Raw genomic sequence first — 15,304 nt, 5'->3', positions numbered from 1 at the left:
ATGGCCACGTGAGCAAAGAAGTGAACGTAAACATTGTGACTGCCATCCTGAAGGGTCCCAGCTCAAGGCGGTGAGAAATGCAGAGTCCCTAGCAGCCAGGACTGGGAGCACAGGAGAGGTCAGCAGGCTGTGCACCTGTCCCCCCCCCACCCCACCATCCGCCTCATCTGTGCTTCATCACGTGCCAGGCAGGCATGTCCTGGCTGCTGATAAAGTGACATGGAAACCCTGTGCTTTTGTGCAGAGGTACAGTAGTGGCTTCAGACCTCTATTCTGGGATTCCGGTGAGGACGCTGGGAGAAAGGGTGTGCCTTGATCAGTTCCAGGGACAGAGATTTCAATGTTGGTAGTGCTGCATCATCAGCTTCCCTGCCTCACCTGGGGGGGCCACAAGCCTTGATTAAAATGTCCCTCCGGGCTCCGAAAGCCCTCAGCTGTGGGTGTGGATACAGCCTGTGCGGCGCTCCAGTACAATTCCCAGAATGCTTTCTGAAGTTAGCTGACACCATGGCAGAGACAAGGACATCAGAGCAAGGGAGAAGTGGAGAGGGGTTTGGCACTTGCCGTTCCGTGGCTGGAAACAGCGTGTCAGCATTACCGGACTCACCTCCCAGCCAGCCAGACATGCTCTCGCCCCACCCTCTGCACTTGAGCTTGGGTTTCTGTCCGTGGCGGCTGCACAGAGCAGTTGCTGAACTATGTTTCCCCGCCCAGGCTTATCACACGCTCTGCCCTCTAGTCTAGAGGCTATGAAGTCACCCCTTGCCCTGCTATGCACTTCATGGGGGCTTCCTTCTTACGAAGCACTTGGCATTGGGACCCTCGGTCTGCATTGACCTCCCAGCTCTCTCCTCTGAATTTTCCATATTCTGACCTTCATAGAGGGTGTGCAAGGCACCACTGGTAACAGTGAGTGGAGCAGAGCCATAATCTGAGAGGAATTTCTGTAGTAACTTAGAGCCTGTGCAGAATCTGAGAGTTGTAGTAGCAGCTGTTCGATCAGTCAGCTGAGGACGGCATTCACCACCCGTGACAGTCTCCGCATTGTGAGCTACTTCAAGGATGTATGTAGGAATTGATGTGTCTGTACATGCTTGTGTTTGTATATAAATATTTGCTTACACATGTCCCCCAACTCAGCATACATGGGAACTGCAAAACTGTATTTTCCTCCCCTCCACATCCTAGAGCCACCTCCTTCTCTTTCCCCCGGTACAGAGCCCACAGGGCTATTCATTGCCCCCTGCAATCCCAGACACCCTCACTGCACGCTCATGAATCTAAAGACTGTACCTGATACAGCTCACCTGACTGTAAAATTATAGTATGTAATGCATGTAACATAGAAAATATATAGATTGCTTATTGGTGAGGCTTCTGGTCAGCAGTAGGTTATTAAATTTATTATTAAAATTATTAATGTTTTGGGTGAGTCAGAAATTACATGCAGATTTTCAGCTGCGGGAGTCCGTGCCCTTACATCCGCCTGATGTTCAAGGGTTAACTGTACACACGTTGAGGATTCTTTAAGATATCCCTTTATACTGAAGCCGGCTAACACGTCACTAAAGAATGTGAGAATGAAGAGATATTAGTATTTAGGTACAGTCCTATGTGTGCGCAGGTTACACAAGTGGACAGGGCTCTCACCTTCTCCTTCCACACTCTTTCTCCTTCCACACAGCCACTTCTTTTCAGGGCCCTGATGTGACCCCGTATAAAGTAAGAAGGTTGAACTGAGGACCCCTGCACTATAGTGCAGTGAAGCAACTTGCAACTTGGTGGTAGGAGTCTAGGGACGATTAAAGAGGGTCTACTAGAGAGGAGACCTGTGTGAACAAGCTAGTGAAACTCTGGGGTCAGGGTGCATGGGGCAGCAGGTTAGTAAAATGGGGGATTTGGAAAGGATTGAGGAATTTAGAGAGCCTGCACACAGCTGGTGACCTCCTTCACACTTCAGAGCTCAGGCTGTGTGGCACGTCTCCTCCAAGCCAGTCTCATGTCGGTAACAGTGCCGGTGACTTGCCCCTCACCTCTTACTGACGTCGTATCAGCAGTGAGAGAGACGACATTTTTGTCTTTGCTGTGAGTGTATCTAGGCAGGGCTGACTAAGGCAAACCATTTGAGGCAAGAATTTGCCAACATACAGACCTGTAGGATGGCAAACAGTGTTTGCCGAAACATTGTTGTATGTGAAGCAGCTTACATACAACAGCCTTATACTAGTGAGGTGTATGGGTATATACGTATGTGTATGTATGTTCAAAGATAAATCCTAAGCATGTTTTTCCTGAAACAGCAGCAAAGAAATTTGGAAAGCTGTTTAAGTAGGATTAACAAAACACAAAAACCATGACTGTACAATAAAGATAATACGAGATCAAAGTTTTAAAGTCATGAAGTCCAGAGAAGAATAGAGGAAAACAAATAAAAATTGCTAAAATCCCATACATAATCCCTGGGAATGTTCTGGTAGATTTCCTAGCTAACTGAACATACCAGGGAAGCTGCCGAGGCAAAGTGTCACGAACCAGCTTGACAGAAGGGCAGGTCACCCCAAGTGTTCGTTAGGAGTCTCTAGTGGGACGGCCGTGCCTTGTCTGACACCGGCTGCCAGCCCCGCCTTTCTCTCCTCTGTGACCCCTGGCTTCCCCACTCTGAGTGGCAAGCACTGCTTTCTCAGAGTCTCCGTGGGGGCCCAGAAATCACTTCACCTGAGGGCCTACAGTGACTGACACTAGTGACTCTGCAGCTGGCTTTTCCTAAGGATTTCATCAGAAATGGGTGCGGCTCTCTGTTGGCAAGGGCCCATCTTTGTCACTCTGGATCATCCAAGAACAACTATTAACTGAGTCTGGGAAGGGTAAGTGGTCACTGCAGCCCAGCTGAAGATTATATAATGTGGCCTGCTTTGGTAATGTCATTCACAGCTCAAGAACAGAACGACTCTGACAGCCTAAATTTGGGAGTCATGTGGGTAACCTCCACGTGGCTGTGTCGGTAAATGAGAAATTCTGTATCTCTAAAATGGAATCCCATAGGAAGGAAGGAACTAACCTGACACGGAAGTCAAGCGCTACTACACCTGGAATCAAAATGTGGATTGCAGAGCTGACTCTGGACTAGCTCTGAGACCTTAGGCTGATGACGCTCACACTCATTTGATCCTTACACAGTAATTCTGTGGGGTAGCCCATGATCTCTTCTCAAAACACAGAAACAGAGACCCAGGTTGGTTAACTGACCCATTCACTGGTGCACTGTCTGTAACACACTGGGGCACTGTGACTTGCAGTCCTGAGCTCTTGATTCAGCCTATGACTCTTCTTCACGACAAACTAATGTCACAAGGCTGCTCTAGAAACACACCTGTGAAATGTAGGGTGACTGTATGTGGTTTAAGTTCACTGTAGTTTGGGAACACAGGGAAGTGTGGATCCCCGAATTTGGGACTGGCCAACAAATTCCAGCTACGGGATCCATCGTTTTTAATAGACTTTATTTTTTATAGCACTTTAAGGTTTACATAAAAACAGAACAGAAAGCAGAGTTCCTGTATACTCTCCCCTCCCTACCTCACCCCCAGCCAGTTTCCCCTGTTACTAACCTGCTGCATTACTGTGGTATGTTTGTTTCCATTGATGAACCAAAATGACACATTATTATTAACTATAGACCAGAATTTACATTAGGGTTCACTCTTGGTGGTGTACCTTGTGTAGGTTTTGGCAAATGTGTAATGCATGTGCCCACCATTACAGCAGCAAACAGAAGAGCTTCACTGCTCTAAAAACCCTCTGTGTTCCATCTATTCATCCCTCCCTCTCCCCAGCCCCCTGATCTTTCTACCACATCCATACTTGGGATCCATTTTTTAGTCTAGTTTTTTTTTTAATGTACAATATTTGCTATAAATAGCAATTTTAGAGTCATTGAGCATAGAGATCATGATCACCATTTTTTCACCGAAAGCAGTAGATTTGGGATTCTGTTTTTTGCTGTGATCTTACAAAAGTGAGCTCTAAAGATTAATTATTTCATTCCTCTTCAGGAAAAATAATCACCGCTACCCACAAAAGGGGCAAGTAATTTAAAGTTTATTAAGTGTCCTATATTCCTGCTTTTGGAAACTTAAAAGGATTTCTTCAGTGCTCCCCTGTCCTCTCTGCACTCATCCCCTGAGTGCCCCTGGGCATGCTGGGAAACCCTGGTGCGTCATCCGGCCTGGTAAGCTAAGTGGAAACACACTTGCCGTCTGAATTGAAAGGACACTCTTTACCTTTTTTAATCTCAGAGGGGACTATGAAGGATAGAGAAGCCACAGGTCTCTTTCTCCCTCATGCCTCCCACCAAGAAATCTAAATTCTCCCATCTGGCTGTAAAAGAATAAAGGGTTCAACAATAAATGTTCCATTGTTTACATGGTAAACAAGACTACCTGAGCGGACTTTCTCTGAGGAAGGTGACTGATTACCTCAGTAGTCTTTCTTAGAACAGCCTCTTCAGTTGAACCTGGGAAGAAGAAAAAAAGAAAAAAAAAAAAAAAAACAACAACCTCTTCTCAGAATGATTAGCATTTGCATCATACAATCCAACTTCCTCTCCTCCTCCTCTCTGTCTCTGCCTCTCTGTCTCTCACTCACTCACACACCCTCCCTCTTTCCAGTCAAGGACATCTCAAGAGGTCAGTACCGCCCCCGTGTCTAAAACTTCAATGTTTGCCTTTGCAGGGACTTTTCCAACTTTACCTAGAAAAGAACTAACCAGAACTTTAGCACTTGTGGTCAGCCTGCTTCCGGCTGTGGCTTCAGTCAGTTTGTCTGCTCTGACAGAGGAAGCACTTGCTGTGACGGGAACTGCACGGGCTGGATTGATTGTAGGAGGACCGGGGCAGACAGTGCCTAATGACATTGGTATGTGAGATGCCAGCAGCAAGGAAAGCGAGGGAAGCACGAAGGGATGTCTCAGACCCAGAGTGACAGATGCTGCTGACAGACGCACAGTGAGCCCACAGCCTCCCCCAGACCCGCCTTCCTGTGGGCGCACACACGTGCACACGCACGCGCGCACACACACACACTCACATGCTGAGTTCATGTATAAACAAAATGCTGTAGTTGAAGATGATTTTCTTGAAAAATGCAGAAGCCAGGACACTGAGACATGCTTCTGATCTTCACTACACACAAAGGTAGGACTCTGCAAACACTACTAGACCTTCAGACCCTGACTGGCTGGAGAGCCCCGAATGACGGGCCTCACTGAAGTCCTTAGCAGGCAAGCAAGCGTGGCATTTTCAGTGAAGGTCTGAGCTAAACACAGAGCAGCTGGATTCAGGTGTGCTCTCGGCCCCTCCACTAGTCACTGGGGTAGCCTAAACCTTTTCAGTCCGATTTCGATCGTCTACAGAGGGGGAGCGTGTCGGAGAGCAGCCTCACCCTGCATCACAGCGTATCCTCCTGTGCAGGGCACACAAGCAGAAGGAAGTTGAACAACAGTTTGGCTAGAATTGCTAATTAATTTTAACCACCAGGTATTCCTTGGTAATTTGAGATTTGACTTAACAGCTCCGGATAATGTTTTAATTAAATTCCTGGCAATACCGAGAATCTTAGAGTTGGGGATTTACCTACCTCAATGCCGAAAAGCTAAGAATACATGCCATCCGGAGTACTTGAATTCCTGCAGTTGACCTTGTTTCCTATGGTTTAGGATTTCAGTGGGATTCCCCCACCTTAGACTTCATTGTTAGATATTAGAGTTGAAGGAAGGTCTCGAGGGAGAGCCTATAAGGTGGTAGGTAACCGGTCAGTATCTAGACCAGGAAATCCTTTTCCTAGCTCTGCAGTGAAGGACTGTCCTGAGATGGAGAATGAAGGCTTAGCCCTGGGATCAGGGCACATGGCCCAAAGTGGCCTTAGGCAGAAAGTATGACATTTCTTTAAAATCTTAAATTTTATTTTGAAATTCTGATTTAATTTCATGTTTTGTCACAGGGCATATTTTGAGTTTAATATAAAAATATTTTCAATAATTTACCATTGAATGATAGGGACATTCTAAAAAGATGCATTCTTTCCTGTGGCTTTATTTGCCCCTTGGGCATGCTCCAGGGTCACAGGTATGTCATGTACAGAAGCACAAAGAAAGCAAAAACAAAGAGGTTCTGAGTGCATCTTCTTCACTGTGGAGACCGAGGAGCACAGATGCCAGTAGCGGCCATGCTGATACTGTGGGCCCATGACTCATCCAGCAGGGACTCACTAGGCACGCACATATCGGAGTCCCTCACAGTGAAGAACCATGCCCTGAGACCTGCCCCATGACCGCAGGATGTGCACTAAAGCACCTTGGGGGCAGGGACCTGTCTTGCTCAAGCCCTATGCCATGTTCAGTAAACAGCTGTTAGGTGAAGTCGGTGCATTTTTGCATTTGTTCAGTGACTTTTCTGAAATCCTTCTGTGGGAGTCCAGGAATCAAATATGCCACAAAAGAAGGTGGGAACCTACCACAGAAAATTTCTTTTAAACTATAGTCATTTGGTCACTTGCTGTTGGAATACGGCAAAGAAACTGTTGCTTAAACTTTAAGCTGAGTGCAGACTGTTGCATCAGTACTGTGTGTTCTTTGGAAGACTTCATTAACGTGGACTCTACTTGGAAATGTGTGTTGTCTGTTCTATGGGGGGCTTGCTAAGCTAGTGAACGCAGGAAAGACTTGCAGGCCCGACTGGAGATGCATTCTCTAACCAGTTTACACAGCTGAATGTTAATCTGCAGGTCAGTAGTGAAGTAGCTATAGGTGAGTTCTACCACCTGCTAAAGTATTGTGTGCATGTCTTTCTCCCCTCATCTGAGCAGGCGGGCCCTCAGGGGCTCCAGGTCACCTCCTTACTTCTTCCCTCGGCTGGCCCCCTTACCCAGGCCTTCTTTTTCCGTGTCCCGAGTTATTCCTGTTACACGCACTGGTCTGTTACACACCTCGATCAGGTTATTCTGCAATCTGAGCCGCCCCCACCTCCATCCAAACTGGTTTCCTCCCTGGGCCAGCCCCACTTTATCGACAGTGCCCTCATGCTTGTCTTTAGTTTGGCCAAGCACGGACCCTTTGGGTCCATGCCTTTACCCAAGAGAATTCCAGCCAGTCATCATCACTGGTGGTCAGTTCTGACTTTGGTCCTACTCTCTGCCACTCATTTGACAGAGCATAGCCTGCTTTCTGCCATTCTTTTTCTTTTTTTAATGTATATGTCCACTCATTAAATAACTAGTGCTGCGATGCCAGGAATCCTATCTCATATTTAGGTATGAAAGCCATTTCCACTTTAAAGAGGTCCAGGAGGCGGCGACCATATATGTGTGATTCTATCCTCAGCACCATAAGGATAAATGCCCCTTAAGTATAGGTTGAATATGTTGTTTTTAAAATATTTCCTTCCAGGGAGCTAAAATAATGCTTTAACTTGTGATTCGAATGCAAAGAACTAAGAAATATTTCACCTCAAAATATACTCAGTATTAGCAGTATACAATTCATCAACACCAGGTAATTTTCAGGATCCCCTTTGAAATACAGGAATTTGTTATGTCCCTCACTCCCAAGGACAAGTTATTTTCCCTTTCAGGGCTCCGTTTTCTGCATTAGAGATACAGCAGTGGCATTAGTGATCTCTCAACTCCTTCTTGGCATGACATTTTGTCACGTCCCAATGGACGGTGTGTCCATATGCTCCTCTAAGTCTGACGGTAGAAGTAGGAGGTTGGATCTTTCCTCTTCAACTTGTTCTCTTGGCAGGGGAGATCAGTGTGTGAAACATACAGCAGTCACTGTGGGTACGTGGGGCCTCTGATAGCTGGGCCAGCCTTGTGCTGTGCGATCTTACTGCATTAGATATTTGGGCTCACAGTGTCCTCGCCCGAGCCCACACCCTCTCTCCTCCCTCCATGGGCTGGTTCACCCCAGTGAGAGTAAGTAGCCACCAGCCAGCGCCCTCTATGTGTGCTTTTTTCTGAACAGTTAGATTCGTTCCTCATGTAGAGCTGGACACTGAACATGGGATGTTTCTTCAGTAGGAAGGTGTGACCTTGTCTGAAAGACTGACACCGGAGCAGTGAATATAATCAGTGACAGGTCACCTTAGCTGTCTTTCACTGCCAGTGCCAAGCTCTAATGTTTTCAAATATCTGCTCTCCTCTTCTCTGTTCTAGACACAAGGCAGAAAACTGATTAAAGACATACAAGTACCTCAGATTTTTAGGCTAGTCATCTTTGTAATGGGGTATTTTATGGAATGGTCTTTTTGCCCATAGGACTGTGGGGGGAGACTGTTGAAGATGAACATAGGTTGACATTGTTACATGTGAGTGATGTGCTGGTCACAGGGTGTTTGGTTCAGTAAGGCAGACATCATTCTCTCCTCAGCAGTCTAAGTAACTGCTCACCCATTGAGCATTTGCTATGAGGGCCCATGCAGGCAATAGAGATGGTCTATCGTTTCTCCTTCCACAAATATTAAGTGTCTACTATGTTCTGGTCACTATACTACGGTGGTTCCTGCACTCATGATGCTAAAATGCTAGTGAGTTCCAATTTATCTGACTCCCCCGAGGTTTAAGCCAACACTCTCAAGGAGATGTGATGCCTTGTTGCCAGTGTGGTATGCCTTCTTTGTAACATTTTCCAACTCGTTCTTATTTGGCTTCAATATTGCTAGATTGTCCTGGTTGCTTTTTGATATTTAGACATGTCTTGTGGAATTTTGTGTTTGATTCTAAGTATGCTGATATCTTCCACCGTATATGACAGAAGTTGGCAAACGCCAGCCTATGGGCCAAACCCAGCCTGCTGCCACCAGCATTTGCAAATAAAGTTTTATTGGAATACAGCTACACTCGTTCATCTGTGTATTGCCTCTGGCTGTTTCCAGGCTACAGGCTACAATAGCAGACTAACTGTGACAGAGACCATATGGTCCACAAAGCCAAAGATATTTACTATCAGAAAATACTACACAGAAAAATTCTGCTGACCTCTGGTGTGTACAAAGCAGCAATAACAAATTCTGTGTGTGTGTGTGTGTGTGTGTGTGTGTGTGTGTGTGTGTGTGTGTGTCGGCAGGGGGTGAGGGGATGGGCAAGGTTTGTGTTCATGTCAATTACAATTTATCTTGATGAGCTCAAAATGGTCCCGATCAGAAATGACACCAGATAGCTGTGCAACTGAGTCAATTTTCTCTCCCCTTATCTTGTGCTGATTAAGTTTCTACTATTCATTCCTGCCTCTCTGTACAGAACTTATCTATGATGCATACTTTTTAGGAGAAAGGCAGAAGGAAGAGAGGTGGGAGGAGGAGTCGTGGCCCATTTGTTAACCAGCAGTGAGAAAACCTATTCAGGTGTGAGCCGGAGATGTCAAAAGGAAGGATGGAGATGGACAGGAGAGGAGACTCAATGGGCCTTTCTTAGACCAACTAATGGCACCCATCAACGATGTCAAGCTGCGAGGAAAAGGGAGCAAGAATAGAGGAGTCATTTCCGTAAGCCCACAGAGAGGGAAACTGAACAAGACGCCCATTCCCCGTTTTCAGCCTCTTGACAGTCCCCTACCAAGCAAATGCGCACACACGCATATCCGGTAAATGCCAGAACACTTGGGATCTCAAAATTCATTTCACTTCCAGAGTGTTTGCAAATGATTTTCCAAGTATAATGCTTTTAAAAATACCCAGCACAGTATGAGGTATGTAGAGCAGTCACATTCATAGAGACGGCAAGCAGAACGGTGGTTGGCAGGGGTGAGAGAGTTAGTGTTTAATGGGGCTGGAGATTCAGACGGGGAAGATGAAGTTTCCGAGGTGGAGAGGGTGGCGACGGTTACACAACACTGCGAATGCACCTAATGCCACTGAGCTGTACAGCTGAAAGCAACTTAAATGGAAATTTTTATGTTCTGTATATTCTACCACAGTTTGAAAACCCACCTCTCATTAGCCAGGTCATGCAGTGGCTACACACCTATTTACAGATTAGGCAAGTTGTTTGGAAACCTACCTTTTCCCCTGCATTTAGTTCTAAAGGGACCACTAAGAACTCAGTTCAAAAGGTACTTACTGAATGGTGGTGTAACACGCACAGCACACTGGTTCTGGAACAGAGAGCTAATGAAAGCGCAAAGACATTGCCTTTCTTGTCTGTACTCCTAGAAATGACTCTTTTCTTTTTTTTTTTTCCAATGTGGATTCTAGGAAAGAAACCTTGACTGGTTCCCCAGGATGAGAGCCATGTCCTTGGTCAGCAGCGACTCTGAAGGGGAGCAGAATGAGCTGAGGAACCTGCAGGAGAAGCTGGAGTCCACCATGAAGCTTGTCACTAACCTTTCTGGCCAGCTCTCAGAATTGAAGGATCAGGTAAAGAAAAGAAACCCCATCTGCCACACACACACACACACACACACACACACACACACCCCGCCAGCTCTCAGAATTGAAGGATCAGGTAAAGAACAGAAACCCCATCTGCCACACACACACACGCACACACACACACACACACACACACACACTACCAGACACGCCAGATCTGACGAGGCACAGTCAGCAGTGCTCAGGTTAAAATGCTGACATTTTCACATGTGGATACAGACGAGGGATCGGGGCCACAGAGACGCGGCTCCCCTGGTCTGCCTGTTTCCCCTCCACTCCCCTTTCACAGGATAAGCCCGTGACACGGTTTTCAGTGCTGGTAGTGTACGGTTTTAATGTGAAAAACAAAACCAGAAAATGGGAAAATGCAAACGACTTCAGGGAAGTGCTGTACAGAAAACATGACCTGCAAAGCCATACCCCTCTTACTTCACTTGCTGACAGGTTAAAAGCTGTTTCTAGTTTTGCTTTCTAGTCTTCAAATCTATCAACTCTTCACCCAGGATATTTAAATTCCGCATGCTGGGAGAAACCATACTCGTGCAAGAGCTCCTTTTGGCTCACTCAGTGGCCAAATCCTTACTGCGTGGCTACCACAGTGCCGGCATTATGCCAGGTGCTGGGGGTAACACCACAGACCATATGGACCCATCCCTGCTCCCACACAGCTTAGTAGTCTGCAGAAGTACTGCTCCATCCTGCCCCCGATCCATCCTAAGATAAACACTGGTCCCTTTAAGGAAGTAGGAGGAGGGGGCAGGTTTGTACCAAACCCTATGTGCTTTGTTCCTTCTTTTGACCCCCGTACACTGAACACTCACAGTCACCAGGTGGCTATCCAGTGATGGGCTGCAGCTGTGTGGGGGGACTTGCACCTGGGTGGTGAGCAGGTGCTGTGCTGAAGCTGACTGGGATAATCCAGTACAGACGTGGGAACGGGTCAGCATCCTATAAGGGTTTTTTAAAGCTTTTTAATCAACTCCACGGACAAGATTATAAATTTTGCACAGAAGTACTTATCAGGCCAGGCTGCCCTGGAGGTCAGATGCACGATCTACACACAGGTGATTTTCAGCTCTCAGGTACAAAACTAATGAACATCCCACCTAGAATAAACTTCATGGAGTTGGTTTACAGTAACAATTCTGCTTTGAAATGTATTTTTTTCCAACTAAATTATTCCAGACTATGCCCCCAGACACCATTTGTCCTCAAAGTTCTTTCGCTTGTATTAAGATGCAAATAACAAAGACTAATGACAACAGAAAGGCTTGTTGATGAAGGCTGTCTATAGCACCTAAAATGAATAACCTAAATGACTAAAACTAATGAAGATCTAAGTAGATTCCTTTGCTTTCTCTTTTATAAGCTTTTCCCCTGTTCTATGACACACCTGACAGTTACTCCAGAGACCCGCACTGGCTGTGGCGTGTGCTTTCCTTGGCCCCCCTTGGCCCCCCTCAAGAGCGAGGTGAACTTGTTAACACACCCAGCAGTGCTTTGGTTCCTGTCTCCCTTTTGAGAGACCAGTGGCTACGAGCACCTTAGTCACATCAGCTGTTGTAAATAGAAACCTTACAGAAATCGACCTAATACAGCCTTTAAGAAACTGTACAGCTCCCCTTAAAGTGGTCACAGGTGTGCGGTGGACCGAGGAATTAGCAGGTGTCGTCAGAGGTGAAGGAAGGCCTCCAGGAACAAGGCTGTCCCATCCCCCGCCCCTCCTTGTACTGACGAGGGCACTGAGGTGCCCAGGAGGCTCACAGAAGGCCCCCCCAGCTCTCCAGGACAGTGCGGAGGCCAGAGCTCCCGATCCTCCCGACTGGGTGTGATTTTTGTATGTCGCATGTATTTTTGCTTTCATTTGTTTTGTCACTGTACCCTGTTTGCCTTTCAGGTTGACTGTTTAGATTCATACTTTTTTTTTTTTCTTTTTAAAGCCTTTAAAGTTTCAGAAGCTGCACCACACACTCAAACGGTGTGGCGTTGCCATTTCACACAGCTGTGCCTAGCAGAAACTTGGCATGTTAAAAGCCGAGGTAGAATTATTTCTAATAAACCTACATTTTAGCTGAAACAAGAGATGTGAAACTTGATTGCATAGGGCCTAGGGTTCATTAAGTGACATTAAAGACAGTATGGTTTAAACTGCTTCGTTTTGGCCCTTTTTACATTTTCTGTTTAAAAAATTGTTTTAATGTTTATTTTTGAGACAGACACAGACCTTGAGCGGGGTAGGGGCAGAGAGAGGGGGAGACACAGAATCCAAAGCAGGCTCCAAGGCTCCGACATGTCAGCACAGAGCCCAAAGTGGGGCTCCAACTTTTGCACTGCGAGATCATGACCTGAGCCCAAGTCAGACATTTAACTGACTGAGCCACCCAGGTGCCCCATATATTTTCTGTTTTAAAGGTGGCAGTTGGACCCACTCCTCGGAGAGCCCTTTCCCTGTGAATAAATATAAACCATTTTTTCTAGCAGACATTATAACCTAAAAAGAGGTATGAGGAAACCAGTAATATGTTCTCCAGTGCCTTTACAAGCATTGATCTGCTTAGGTTTTAAAAAGGTGCCCAGGAAAAATTCAGCACAGCTACTTTTATTGGGGAAATGTGTTTCTTTAAAGAGGAATTAGTCAGCATTTCTTTTGATTATGTAACTTCTAACAGACCTTTAAGCCATTTGTTTAAGAATCAACTTACTGAGAAATTTTGAATTTTATTAAATTTGGTGAGATAGCAATCATCAAGGTTTCTTAAATTGTTCTGCATAAAAAGTCATGCAGAGATGTTAGAGTTGGTTCTTAAATGGCAATTATAAGAATTCCTGCCCTCTGAGGAAAACAATTTTTTTGAATTAAAAAATAAACGCCAACGAATGATTAATGAGCAAGAAACTCTGTGATAGATACTTTTCAAAATGGCTATGAAAGAATACCATTCACTGGTAAAAGTGCTGGAAAACACAAAAATTGCTTCATCACTTAGATATTTTTTTCAATCTTCTGGTCCAAAAAGCAGCATAATGGAGCAATGATAGTTTAAATGTGAATGTCTTTGGGTTTAACCTATACTGCTGTTGACCTCTGTGGTGACGGTTTTCCTAAAATGCCAGTTTGAGAAGACAAAGCTCTTATCAAGGAAAGAGGTGGAAACCTGGTTGGTCATGTCACCTTTCCTACTCTTGCCGAGAGCGGTTGATTAGATTGCTATTCTAAGTATTATTTAATGATCTGTCTCATTTTGAAGCTTCCCCTCCCAAGAGATCCTGAATACTAAATGTGATTCTCTTACATTCTTATTCCAAGGAGGAGAACTGATGTAAGAACGAACATTGTTTTCTGCATGTTTTCTTCATAATGCAAAAGAGCAAGTTTCAAGAGAAGGCTTCACTTTGTTGAAAATGTGACTGGCTTCCTATGGCACAGTGACCCTTATTTATTGTTAGGAATACAAAAAGCGCTTGAAAACTCAGATCACATGAGCATGTTACCATGGTTGGCACTTCTCATGCCAGAGGGTTATGTGGTGGACATCACCTGCTTAAGGAAGGGAGAATAACAAAAGATTAGCTTAACTGCCTACAGTTGGAAAATGGAATATTAAACTTTTCTGAGTGCCTCTGTTCCGTACACTATTCCGGAACCACTAGAGAGGAGTAAGGCAGCAACTGCCCTCTAGGGTCCTATAATCTAGCAAGAAAGACCAGGAAATAGACCTCTGATGGTATGACCCAGTGTGAAAAGCGGAATGACCCACAAGAGACATGAATACAGCTTGAGGGAGCGCGGAGAAGTGGCATTTTGTCCTGTGTGAGGCTCGCGGTAAGGAAGGACTTGAGCCTCCAGATTCTCCCGTCTTACAAGTAGGTGACTTCTGTGCTTGCAGAGGAACACAGTCGGGGCATCCCAGGAAAAGCAGCAGCATGAGCAAAGGCATGAAAGCGCATGGCATGCTCCAGGAATGGTGCTGTGTTCTAATTAGTTCATTCTTTGAACCACCATTTAGGAAATAGATTTGCGAGGTGCCGACCTCAGTTCTGGGGTTACAAAGATGAATAGAACCTGTTCTCTTTCTACACCTAAACAGTCTAGAGTGGGACTGTAAACAGAAAACTTAGAATTCAACCCAGTAAGTACGTAACAGAGGAATGGGAAAGAAGGCAAGCAATTCAGTCAACCTGATCTTTGGGAGAGAATTAGAGTAATGCCACAGAAACCTCACAGGTTTCTCACAAGGCCTGTAAGACCTTGGTTTCAAAGTCTGAGGAAGAGTCTACCAGGTGAAAGAGAGAGAAACAAAAGGTTAGGGGTTAACTCTCGGTGTGTCTAAGAGTTGCATTGGGTTTTTTAAACTTGGTGTTTTAGGCTCATTGTTAGAAGCATGGCTGATTTTAGAGTTTTCTGGCTGTTTAGACTGAGTATCCAAGATCTTGCTGCGATAGGAAAGCAGTTTTTCAGACTCTCGAGATGTGTTAGAAACCGGATCGTGGTGTCCACGTGCTGTGGGTGAGCTGTCTGTACCTTGCCAGCCTTCTGCCATTGAGGCCAGTTAGTGTTTTCAGAAGATCTTTCCGATGTTTGGCTCTGTCTGATTTGTAAAGCTGCAATATCCTTTGTCTCTTGTTTTACACAGTTCAAAGAAGGAATGCTAATATTCAAACTAGTTTTTATATTCATATAAAGAGCACAGTTTCAACAGTTTATCCTCAGCTAAATGATGGGAATCTTCAGGATTTTAAATGTACCTTCCACAAATGAGATCTTTCACACTATTCAAAATAGATTTTTCAGTATTCCCATTGTGTATATGGTTACCTTAGGTCAGACTCTGATGGATGTTTTTATTGAGTCAATTTTGTTTCAAATGTCCAGAAAGAATACT

The 15,304-nt window shown here is 45.3% G+C and overlaps 1 protein-coding gene and 1 long non-coding RNA gene across 9 annotated transcripts in view; one reads left to right on the top strand and one right to left on the bottom strand.

Moving 5' to 3' along the window:
- The window catches only part of LOC144231305 (uncharacterized), a 49,669-nt gene that overhangs the window by 11,405 nt on the left and 22,960 nt on the right, over positions 1-15,304 (bottom strand). For 2 of the 4 annotated variants that reach the window (XR_013335037.1, XR_013335034.1), the window contains one exon: positions 3,603-5,787. The exons of 1 other annotated variant lie outside the window; for it this stretch is intronic. This is a non-coding gene — a long non-coding RNA (uncharacterized LOC144231305). Of the gene's footprint in view, positions 1-3,602; positions 5,788-15,304 lie in introns of those variants that run through there. One more of the 4 variants, XR_013335035.1, reaches the window with a different exon arrangement.
- Positions 1-15,304, top strand: part of ITPR1 (inositol 1,4,5-trisphosphate receptor type 1) — a 331,759-nt gene that overhangs the window by 312,616 nt on the left and 3,839 nt on the right. For all 5 annotated transcript variants that reach the window (XM_077763745.1, XM_077763742.1, XM_077763744.1 and 2 more), the window contains one exon: positions 10,245-10,406. In XM_077763745.1, the coding sequence (XP_077619871.1) occupies positions 10,245-10,406 (162 nt within the window). The remainder of the gene's footprint in view (positions 1-10,244; positions 10,407-15,304) is intronic.

The sequence above is a fragment of the Crocuta crocuta genome, unplaced genomic scaffold, assembly GCF_008692635.1.
Source record: "Crocuta crocuta isolate KB4526 unplaced genomic scaffold, BGI_CrCroc_1.0 scaffold184, whole genome shotgun sequence".
NCBI lineage: Eukaryota > Metazoa > Chordata > Mammalia > Carnivora > Hyaenidae > Crocuta > Crocuta crocuta.
This window is presented reverse-complemented; position numbering and strand designations above follow the sequence as displayed.